This window comes from Narcine bancroftii, chromosome 4 (assembly GCF_036971445.1).
Source record: "Narcine bancroftii isolate sNarBan1 chromosome 4, sNarBan1.hap1, whole genome shotgun sequence".
NCBI lineage: Eukaryota > Metazoa > Chordata > Chondrichthyes > Torpediniformes > Narcinidae > Narcine > Narcine bancroftii.
The window spans coordinates 129,345,466-129,357,668 of NC_091472.1; the positions used below are offsets into that span (position 1 = coordinate 129,345,466).

At 41.7% G+C, this 12,203-nt stretch overlaps 1 protein-coding gene across 1 annotated transcript in view; it reads left to right on the forward strand.

Moving 5' to 3' along the window:
* Positions 1-12,203, forward strand: part of LOC138762391 (uncharacterized) — a 307,807-nt gene that overhangs the window by 220,367 nt on the left and 75,237 nt on the right. The window contains exons 32-35 of the mRNA XM_069936157.1: positions 227-307; positions 4,973-5,059; positions 10,875-10,949; positions 11,299-11,349. Coding sequence (XP_069792258.1) covers positions 227-307; positions 4,973-5,059; positions 10,875-10,949; positions 11,299-11,349 — 294 coding nt within the window. The remainder of the gene's footprint in view (positions 1-226; positions 308-4,972; positions 5,060-10,874; positions 10,950-11,298; positions 11,350-12,203) is intronic.

Below are 12,203 nucleotides of genomic sequence, written 5' to 3' on the forward strand. Positions count from 1 at the left end.
TGCAATATCTGTTCATTTTTTGTGTTGAGGAAACAATGATGTAATGGAGAAAAGAATCTCACAAATCCATGCTCTCTTCTACCTAGGTAAACATTTGGTCGCAACATTATATTTGTGTCATTTACTTTATCCATATAAACCAAAGGACTGACCTTGCATATAATTAATAACTACCAAATTGTTCTTTGGTACCAAAAATTAACAATAATTTGAAATTATATTTCAGATATGCAACATATTGAGCAAGGCAACACTGCGTCACCTAATAGAGATTCACAAACAACAGCTGTTAAATCTACTGGCTCAGGTCAACATTTCATCTTGTAATAGTTTCTAAAAACTAGATAAATGATGTCAAATGGTCAGTCATTTGACTATTTATATCTGTGCTTACGGAGGTGAATACATATTTAATAATGAAAAGATTGGGATTTAACTTGTGTACAGCCATGTGCTATATTGAAGTGCAGTCCTTCTTGCTACATCAGTGGACTAATCATTTGCTTAATTTACTGATGCACCGTCAATAATCACAAAAGACTGAAGTTGTGAAACTGATAGGCTTTTATTAACTATCCAATCTATACAGCCGCTAACCTCATTGACTGATCAAAACAGAGTGGAATTGGAAGCATGAGTAGGATCAGTCTCGGGAGCTGTGTCCAGCCGATAGCAGCTAATCATAGCATAACTGTGGTTTACCATATTCACCCCTCCTTTTTAAGAAATAAACATGAAAAAAATATACATTACAACTCCGATTATTCAAAATGGTTAGGACCAGGCCTATTTCAGATAAAGGTTTTTTTTTCCTGAGAACTGGTCATTTTTTAAAAAACAGCCCAATAGCAACAGCAAATCACTTATAACAGTGTTTAAACTAAAACAAACAAGGGAAGGCTTTTTAAGCATTAAAATCATGTTTAATTCTCACCAAACAAAATGCTGGCCACTGCTGATCACAGACACTTCCCCACTGAGGTCCAATTGTGCCAGGAGCCAGAGGGTCTTGCTTCTGCCCTGAAACTTGAAGTCCGCTACTGCTGGCACCAGGAGCCCAAGGTACGCTGATGCTGCTGCCAGGAGCCAGAGGTCCACTCTTGATGGTGCTGGGAGCCCAAGGTCCGCTGCTGCCGGTGCCAAGAGGCCATCAGTTTCTGCTGGTGCTGGAAGCTCAAGGTCCGTTGCTGCTGGTGCCAGGAGCCTGAGGTCCCTGATCAGTTTGGCTTGAAATTTGCATGAATGAGGATTTCTGATTTGTTTCAGATAGCCTCATTTAACCAAATTTTTTTTTTTTTTAATTCAGATAACTGAGGATTTCAGTTTGCAGGATTGGAGTTGTATATACATTTTACAGATTAAGTCTGCCAGGGGTTCTCCTTTGCCACAGCAAACAATATGGTCATGATTGGGGTGCTGGCGTAGCATCCTGAGCAGCTTATGGGGTTGGCCTGTCATCATCAGTTAACAATTTGTCGAGGGGGGGCAGGTGATGGGGTAATGTGGGGGGAATGTCTGTTGGTGGTCAGTGGTGCTTGGAGGAGTGCCAGATCCAGATCGTGATTGTGTCCTCGTGCCCATCAGGAAAGACAATGTAGGTATACTGGGGGTTAGTGTGGAGGAGAGGACCCTTTCAACCAGTTGATCAGACTTTGATTGCCTGGCATGCTTCTGAAGCAGGACCAGTCCTGGGGAGGTAAGCCAAGCGGGTTGCGTAATCCCAGACGCAGACTTCCTAGGGATAGCAAACATCCGTTCATGAGGCGTGTTGTTAGTGGCTGTTCATAAAAGTGAATGGGGTGGAGTGCATCTAGGAGGACTATTTGCCATTGGGAGACGGGAGGTCCTGTGACCTCATTGCCAGGAGGATGGTTTCCCAGACCATGCCATTCTGCCTTTCCACTGCCCATTTCCTCCAGGGTTGTAGCTGGTGGTCCTACTCATGGCGATGCCCCTGGCCAGCAGGTACTGCCACAGCTCATCACTCATGAATAAGGTCCCCCAGTCACTCTGGATGAAGCCGGGGTACCCAAAAAGCATGAAGATCTTGTGGAGGACCTTGATAACTGTGGTTGTGGTCATGTCCGGGCATGGGATGGCAAATGGGAAATGGGAATATTCGTAGATGATTGTAAGTAAACAAACATTCTGGTTGGAAGAGGGGAGGGGCCCTTGAAATCAGGAGCTTGAAGGTGCGGGTAGCTTTGATCAGGGGCACCTTGTGTAATAATATCAATATTTGGGGAAAAATTATAAGATTTAGAGTAGGTCACATACATACACACATTTTAAAACATATCTTATTTGAAAGTCTGAAGAAATATTGGAAGATCTCTTGGAGAATGTAAGTACCTTTCACAAGTAGGTGTTAATTGAATTGATGTCATAAAATGAATGACCATTGTTTGGAACTGGAGACACGATAGCTAGTGGAAGCTCTTTTCAAGGGTTTTGCCAGAGTGCACAGAAAGATCACTCCTGAATTGTTTACCTAAGATAACAACTTGAGCAGAAGAAAGAACTCCTGTTGTTTGCTGGAGAAGGTGGGGATTTTGCAAGTCACATGAGTCGCATGCTTTTCACTGGAGTGGCAGTTGAAAAAGAGAGTGTGTGGGACACTGACAAGTAACTGAAAAGTGCAATCCAGGAAAAACTGTTTGAAACTGATGAAAGCAAGTTCCAGAGCAGTAGATGGCTGGAAGTGCTATCTGTCTGATGTTTCTCTTGAAATAGAGGAAGGAATGGAACTCTGTGGTAGCTTGAAGAAAGAGGTTACCATCAGGAAGACCCTGATGGGGAAAGTTTCATCAGCGAGATACTGAGGTGACTAGTGGTGGTACCTCAGTTGTGGAAATCCTAGAGCAACAAATCTTTCTCTCTGCAAACCCTACAAGAACCTTCCTGAGTGGTAAACATTTACCTTTCAAGCACCAAACCTGGTGAACTTTATACATGTTAAATTCTGTATGGTGATTGCCTGCAACCAGAGAACTTGGAGAAGGAGAAGTGAGATTGAACTGTGAACCAAAGAACTTTTCTAAAACACACATATACACACACACATTATATACACGTGTGCTTAGAATTAGAAGGGGTAATTTGGGTTAGTATAGAATATAATATAAGTATAGAGTTAAGTTAAAGTTTGATTCTGTTTTCATGTTTGAAGTTGATTAAAAATAACTTTTGTTTTGAAAGCCACTTGTCTTGGTGAATGTCTATTGCTGCTGGGGTCTGGTGTCATTTGGGCTCATAACACTTGTCCGGTCAATAGAATTGCAGTTTGCATTCGGCCAGACCTGGCAGTTTTTAGTCAATGTCCAGACTTCCTTCACAGAGAATGGTAAGTTCCGAACTTTGATAAAATAGAAAAACCTCGTCACGCCAGTGTGACAAAGGTTATTATGGATGGTCTGCAGTCTGTCCATTTGGAGACTTCAAAGTCGCATGGGATAGAGCATCTGGGGACTCGTTGAGTTTTCCAGGCCGGTAGAGAATGTTGTAGTTGTAAGTTTGATTCTTCACCTGAGGATCTTACTGTCTGTCCCCTTATTATTAAACATGAATATGACTGCTTGCTGATCTGTGAGGAGAGTGAATCATTTTCCAGTGGTTTTCTGCCTTCACAATGACCTGCGCATCGTTCTCGACAGAGGAATAGTGAATTTCAGGGCCCTAGAGGGAGCGTGAGGAAAAGGCGATGGGTCTGTCCACTTTGTTGAGTGTGGCAGCCAGGGCAAAGTCTGATGCATCACTCTCCACTTGGAATGGTATGGACTTGTCAATACCATGCATAGTTGGTTTGGCAATGTTGTCCTTGATATGGTCAAATGCAGCTTGGGCCTCTGCCGGTAGGGGAAACGTGGTACTTTGACCAATGTGTGAATCTTGTCTGCATAGTTGGGGACCCATTGAGCGTAATATGAGAAGAGCCTGAGGCATCTCTTCAGTGCTTTGAGGGTATGTGGGAGAGGTAGCATCCAGTTAGGGTCAGGGCTTAAGACACCATTCTCAACCACGCAGCTGAGGATGACTAGTCGTGGTGTCCAGAACACACATTTGTCCTTGTTATAAGCAAGGTTAAGGAATTTTGCTGCCTGGAGGAATTTATGGAGATTTGCATCATGATCTTGCAGGTCTCTCCATCAGCATTTTTGGAAGAATCTTCATCAGGGAATTCCAGTAGTTCAAGAAGGCAGTTCACCCAACCTGAAAGAGAGTTTGGATTAATGAATAAATTCTGCCATGCCAGTGAAACTCACAACCCAAAAAAAAATTTAAAAATTATTTGGAAATTACATTTATATCCTGTCATGTAAGAGATTATCTTCCAGCAACAGCTTCCAACATTACTCAGCAAACCAATTATCCATTTATAAGCCTTGCTCATGAACATATGGAAAATCTCAAGTTAAGAAACCTACTCACTGCTTCTGCAGACTTTGTGTTTTACTCAAGATATTTAATGTATGGCAAAATTAATTTGTCTTTCAAATAGCTTGACATAACGGGATCCACAGATATTATTTATCGAATTTAAAGTCCTTTATTTTTGGCTGTTGACTTGGCTTTATATTTCTATACAGTCATTAAAGTTCTTCAATACGTCGTCTCTGGTTTCCACATAATTTGAAGTACACTTATATCATCTTTACACATGTTGGCTACTGCCCAGTGTTATTTTATTCTGCAATTCCCCTTAAAGGAATCTTACTTTTCCTTAGCTATACTATACATTGTTAACAAAACCCAACAAAACTTTATGAGTTAAGTCAGGAATTAAGATCACCACTGATAGTTAAATATTGAATGATATAATTAAGAAAATTGCAGTGATTGTTAGTTAAATATGTGACGAAGAATAGGATTTCCTCTTTAATATTTGGCTGAAATAAACGGGAAAAAAAGGTCTTAGGCAAAAACTAATGTGTTCAGTGTGATTTCGTTCCCTAATGCGACTTTATTATTACAGATACTGAAATGCACAGGAGAGATGACCCTGTGTTGATTGATGCAAGTGTACAGACTCAGGAAACAGGATCTCCTGACAATGATTCAGGTAAAATGTTAATTTCTTCTTTGGAATATATTTGTGTTTTCCCCTGCATGCCAATCAATGTAAGTAAAATACAAAAAAAAAATGTGGCTATGGAAACTATTTTTGGAATTGTATTTGTTGGAGGTGAAAACCTTACATGACCAGCTCACTTTATTTAGTTGTGTCAAGTTTTTGCCTCTGTTCATGCTTTTCCAAGGATGATAATCCCCTTCTGTTTTTAATAATGATGAGTTTATTGTCATGTACAGTGTACATAGCCACTAAAATTCTTGCTTGCTACAGCTGAACTGGTATTTTGTAAAAACTTTTTTTACAAAAACAACAAAAAAACAACTGCAGTAGTATAAGTAATTGAATTAAAAAGAGACATAAAATCATTAAATACAAAAATATATAGATAATAAATAATCACAGTTACCCTTGTGCATTAAAAATGATTTAGCAACAGTCCAGCCAGCCCTTTTATGGTGTTACAGCAATCACTGATTAGAGTAAAACTGTTCTTGAACCGAGAAGTGCTGTTTTTCAGGCTTTTGTGCCTTCTGCTCAAAGGTGGCAGGAGAAGAGTTTGTGATCAAAAGGATGGGGATGGGGATCCTTCATGATGCTGACTGCCTTCTTGAGGCATAGATGCATTCAGTAATAAATATCAATTTTTTTTGGTAAATATGGAGCCTATATTCACAATATATTGGTTTAAAAGTTTAATGGACTCTTTGGAAGCCCATCCTATTGGTAATCCTATAAAGTATTATTTGTTTCCTTGACATTCAACATACATTATTTTTATTTTGTTTGGTTTATTCTGAAGGCGAGGGTAGGAGGGAATGGTTACATATCTATATTCCACATGGATAATCTCTACAGGTTTATTGAATATGTATATATTGATGTGGATTTAAAATTCTTAAATAACATTTTTTAAAAGAAATAATGTTAAATCAACAAATATGGCTGGATTTCTTTTGAATTACATTTATATTAATGTGTGATATGTATATGATATGATGTAGTGGCCCGCGCATGGAGATGCAGACCCATTCACAAAATGGCTGACGAATACAGCCATCGCGCAGACCTAGGTGACATCCTGCACAGTGAATTGTGGCAGCACTCTGACGTGGGGCCTTGACGTCAGTGCCAGGGGCTTGTATAAATGCAATGGCTAGTGCAATAAACCAGTCTCAATTTCAAGGCTTTGGTGTGCATGTCATTCTTCTCCGCACCTGCATAGTGTGAATGCTACCAGCAGTTGGACCCAAAGATGACAGACCAGGTGAAGCCAGCGACCATCCACGCGATCTCACTCAGGCTCCCAACATTTTGGGAGTCGCAGCCACATGTGGTTTGAGCAGGCCAAGGCTCAGTTCCTGCTTCAACGCATTACTGCCAACAACATCTGCTACTTCTACATCGTGAGCGCACTCGATCAAGACACAACATCAAGGGTCATAGACTTCCTACAGCAGCGTCCGGAGCAAGGCAAATGCACGTCCCTCAAAGAGCTGTTAACCTGCACTTTCAGGCTCTCCCAGCACAAGCACGCTGCCCGATTGCTGCATATGGACAAATTGGGGGACTGGGCCCCATCTGCCCATATGAGCGAGATGCTTGCTTTGACCGAGGGCCACAGCCTTGCATGATCTTCAAGCAGATCTTTCTGGAGAAGCTGCCCGAGGATATCTGACTCTTGCTCATAGACGATGACTTCAGTGACCCCAGAGGATTATGACCCAGGCGAACATACTCTGGAGAGTAAAGGATACCAGCGATGTCGTAGACCACATCACCAACCCTCACGAACGGCCAACTGCGAGACCAAGATCAGCAGAGAGGCACGTTAATACCCTGGGACAATTCTGCTACTATCATCAGCGATGGGATGCGGAGGCACATCAATGCCACCCATCCTGTGGGTTTCTGAGAAACACCCCCTGGCCAACCGTCATTGATGGCTGTAGTAATCAGCCCTTATGATAGCCTTTTCAACATTTGGGACTCCTTGTCAGCCAGGTGTTTCGTGGTCAACACCAACGCTGAAATAAACGTCCTGACCCCCTTGCAGGCCTTGACACCTGGAATGGCAAGCAGGGTCAAGTACTAAGGGCAGCTAACAGTTCCTCCATCTGGACATCTGGTACCCGCACCATCCCCCTTCAGTTTGACAACAGCCAGTTTACTTGAACCTTTACCCTTGTAGCAGTGGTGCAACCACTCCTGGGGGCTGAGTTCCTTCTTGCCCACTGTCTGCTTGTAGATCTCAAGGGATGGTGCTTGGTGCACACCAGAACGTTTCAGACTCTACCTCTGGAGGAAGCCAAACTGCCCATCCCCCACCACCTTGACTCTATAACAATTTCAAATAACGAGTTCACCTGCATCCTAGCAGAGATCCCCTCAATAGTGGCACCACAGTTTTTGGCGGCTGAGCCAAAGCCTGGGGTAAGGCACCACACTGAGACCAAAGGGCCCTCCGCTCCACATCAGAGCACGCCGACTCCCTTCCAAAAAGCTCAGCCTAGCAAAGGAGGAGTTCAAGAAAATGGAGGAGCTAGGGACTGTGTGGTGGTCCGACAGTCCCTGGGCCTCCCCCCTCCATGTGCTGCCAAAAACTGGGGGGTGGAAGGTGGAGGCCATGTAGCAACTACCACCGCCTCAATGAGGCCACTATGTGCACAGATATCCCATGCCCCACATCCAAGACTTTTCCACCAACCTGCATGGGACACGGGTGTTTTCCAAGGTGGCCCTCATCCAGGGCTACCACCAAATCCCAGTCCACACCCAGGATGACCCCAACACTGCGATTATAACCCCCTTTGGCTTGATCGAATTCCTATGCATGTCCTTCGGTCTAAAAAAAACACGGCACAAACTTTCCACCGGCTGATGGATCCAGTGGGCTGGGACCTCCCATTTGCATTCATCTATTTGGACGATATCCTCATCGCTAGCCGCAGCTGCAAAGACCATGCCACCCACCTGTGATAACTGTGCACCTGGTTGAGTGAGTTTGGTTTGACAAATAACCCCCAGAGGTGCAATTTTGGCCTGGACACTATTGATTTCCTGGGGCACAGAATAAACAAACACGGGCAACACCCCTCCAAAAATATGTTGAGATAGTCCAGCATTTCAAGTCGTGGACAGTAAAAGGGCTGCAGGAATTTGATGGTATGATAAACTTTTACCATAGATTCATACCAGCAGCGGCCTGAATCATGCATCCTCTCTTTGTGCTGATGGTGGGCAAGTCAAAGGATATTACCAGGGATGATGAGTCTTCAAGGGCATTCCAAAACTCCAAAGACACACTGGCCAATGCCACTCTCCTGGAACACCCCAGACCAGAGGCACCTATCACTCTGACAGTCGACACCTCCAGTAGAGCGGTAGGAGGTTTACTGGAGCAGCTCATTGAAGGCCAGTGGTAACCTCTGGCCTTTTTCAGCAGGCACCTCAGCTCCCCCAGAGTTCAAATACAGCGCCTTTAACCGAGAACTATTGGCAGCGTACCAGGTGGTACACCGTTACTTTTTGGAAGATCGGCAATTCTGGTCTTCACCAATCAGAAGCCATTGACCTTCACCTTTCATAAGGTATCAGACCTATGGTAAGCCTGACAACAGAGACACTTGTCCTACATGTCCAAATTTACCACAGATGTGCAGCACATTATTGGGAAAAGCAACGGTTGCCGACACTCTGTCATGCTCCATGATCGAGTTGGTCAATGCCCTGTGCCGGGGATCAATTACGTGGCCCTCGCCAAAGCTCAGCGGCAGGATCCTGAGATGCCTGCGTATAGAACAGCCGTCTCTGGTCTCGGGTTTGAAGACGTCCCTGATGTGCCACATCTCCACTGGTGGCCCTCCACCCATCATCCCGACCGCATAGAGGTGCCAGGTTTTCAATGCCATACACAATCTGGCACACAACTGTCATGCAACTTGCCAGTATATTTTCCACAGTGCACCTTTGTGCACTGTGAAATCATGTCTCATAAACTTGATTGAGTTTTTAAAAGAGGTGACCTAGAAGATTGATGAAAGCAGGGGCAGTAGATTTTGTTTATATGCCTTTGACAAGGTCCCACAAAGCAGTTTGGACTGGAAGATTAGGTTGCATGGGTTTCAGGGTGAGTAGGCCAAATGGATCCAGAATAACCTTAATGGTAGGAGATAAAAATGTGGTGGCAGAAGATTGTTTTTCAGATTGGAGGTTTGTGACCAGTGATGTACCACATAGACTGGTGCTGGGTCTTCTGTTGTTTGTCATCTATTATTAATGACTTGGATGTCAATGTAGTGTCATGGTTCAAGAATTTGCAGACACCAAAGTTGGTGGTATTGTGGACAGTGAGAAAGTTTATGTAAGATTAGAACAAAGACAAAGTGAACTGGGAAAGTGGGCCAATGAATGGCAGATGAAATTTAACTCAGAGATGTGTGAGATGTTGCAATTTGGTAGGTTAAACCAGGCAGGGCTTACTCAATGAATAGTAGGACCCTGTAGAGTGTTGAGAGACTTCTGAGTCCAGGCACATAGTTCCAATAAAGTGGTGACACATGTAGGCACGTTTTCCTTAATTGATCAGAACAATGAGCAGGGATGTCATGTTTGAACAGTACAAGACAGTGAGATTGTGCAATTTTGCACACCCAGCGATAGAAAAGATATTAGTAAGCTGGAAAAGGTGCAGGAAAAAAAAATCATGAGAATGTGCCAGGACTATTAGCCTTGAATCACAAGGAGAGGCATGATAGACTGGGACTTTATTCCATGAAGAGTGGAAAAATAAGTGGGTATAGTGGTTTATAAAATCATGAAGGATGTAAATAAAGTAATTAGTAATAGTCTTTTTCCCAGAGTAGGTGAATATAAAACTAGACGGCATAAATTCATGGTGTGAGGGGAAATATTTTGTAGTACCCTTAGTTGTCGACTTACCTTCAAACTTTTACAAGGTCTTTCATGTTGCCTCACCCTCAATATATTTTGGTAATTCACCCCTTCAGAATAAAGGAAATGAAACAATCCGTCCCAGGGAAACGATTGGGATCAAAGAAGTGGAATGTGGCAAAGACAGTGTGTTCTTGTTTTTTTTTTGTCCCTTACCCCTTTTTATTTAAGTACTTGGGGTTTTCAGTTTTCACAAGAGTCATTGACCTCACTGGTATTTGTGTTTTGTGTATTTGTATAATTTATATAACCTTATTCTCCGTTGTATTGGGGCATGGGGGGAGGGGAGGGGAAAACCAACTATGTTATACTAATGTGTTGAAAGAAAGTGTATTGTTGTCTGAATAAGTGTTTTAAAATCAAAAATAAAATAATTTTAAAAAAGGATTGTTTTGGTCTACTTTTTTTGTTCAGATTCACTGGTTCCATAATAATGTTCTGCATGTTAGAAATTTGAATAAAAACCTCACTAAATTTTCTTGGCTGAACTTTGAATGTTATACTAAATAGCTGGTTAACTTTTAGATGATACAAGTACAGATGAGGTGGCCTTGAAGCCACATAAGAATTCGAAACCAAATACATCACAGGCAAGAACAGAAAGCTAGAGTTCCATCTTTGAGATCAAGCTGTTGAAAAGAAATCCACAGAATATGTACTTAAATTGTAAATCTGTTTTGTACTCAGTCATACAGATGCATTAAATCCAAAGAAAAGTGTAAAATCATTTAGGTATAAATGAAAACAGGGAAAAAACTTTTTACAGATTTCTTTTCTTCACAGAATTCAATTGAAGTACTTAAGAAATCTTAAGCAAGAACTATCATTCTTAAAATGCTGTCAATCTTTTCAGGTGTTGGAACATTTAGAGCAGAGACAGTTGGTGATGCACAGGAAGGGAAGACAACATCTTCCAACAACCAATTGGGTAAAGTTTCCCTCTTTCATTTGGAGACAGATTTACATCAGTCAGCAGTACTTTACAAGCCAGCTACTTTTCCAACAACCAATTGGGTAAAGTTTCCCTCTTTCATTTGGAGACAGATTTACATCAGTCAGCAGTACTTTACAAGCCAGCTACTTTACTTCTGTAAAATCAACTAAAAATAGGCTTTGCATCAGCTACTGCTGACACCTTTTCAGAAAATCTGAACCTTTAATTTCAGTAATACCAATGTAAATGAGCTAGTAAAAATGTTATTTCTGTTAATGAAAATAATTCCAGTAAGTAATTTCTCAGCAATCAATTCATATTTATTCTTGGCTTCTCAATGCAGATAAAGAACCTGTCCAGCTGAGTAATGCCACTGTGCAAACTTTGGACTCAGGTAAAAGTTTCATTCATTTTTCTTTTTTCACTGTCCATTCCTTTCTTGGAGAAATGTGGATCCTAATGTAATGATAATTACATTGACCAAATTAATAGACAACTATGTCACATATTTTATCACATTTATTCAGATTGTGAGAATATAATTTAACATAAATGCCATGCTAAATTACAATGAATGCTTTGAATAAGAAAAATATTCTCATTCATAATGACCATGAAATTCATTTCCATTGATTTTAGGCAATAAATTACAATTGAGTGTCTTTCTAATAATGTTTTTAAAAGCTTAAAAAAGAATACTTAAACAAAATGTGTTGTCAGGCTTCAGGCTGATTCAACAACTATGAACATGTCCTAGTTGATTATATTTTTAAAAAGTACCCATCTCTTGTCCACATCTAAAACACAAATCTGAAGAAATTAATTCTAGTTTCTGAGGGGCTAAATACAATTGATGTAAAAAATTATATTGTATTGTAGCTAGCTGCTACAAGTTATGGCTCTGCAAAGCCTATAGCACAAGAGATGTTATAGCTGCATGCAGGTTAGCTGAGAAAGAACATGCTATTCCCAGAAAGAATAACACAATCACAGTTGAGTGTAGTTAACACTGAGCTTTATTGGGCTCACAGCCCTGCTTTTATTCTCAAGCTGAGGGGCGTGGTCAAAACCCTTTCAGCACTGATTGGTGTGTTTGTGATCCACTTTCCATGATAGGCCAGTTAAGCTCTTTTGGTTGTGGACAATTGGAGAGCAGCACTGCGGGACTTGTGCAGCCTGCTGGATTGTCGCTATCGTCCTTCATTTTGTGAGGCCCTGTGGGGGAGCTGCGAAGGGCCGCCACCCGAC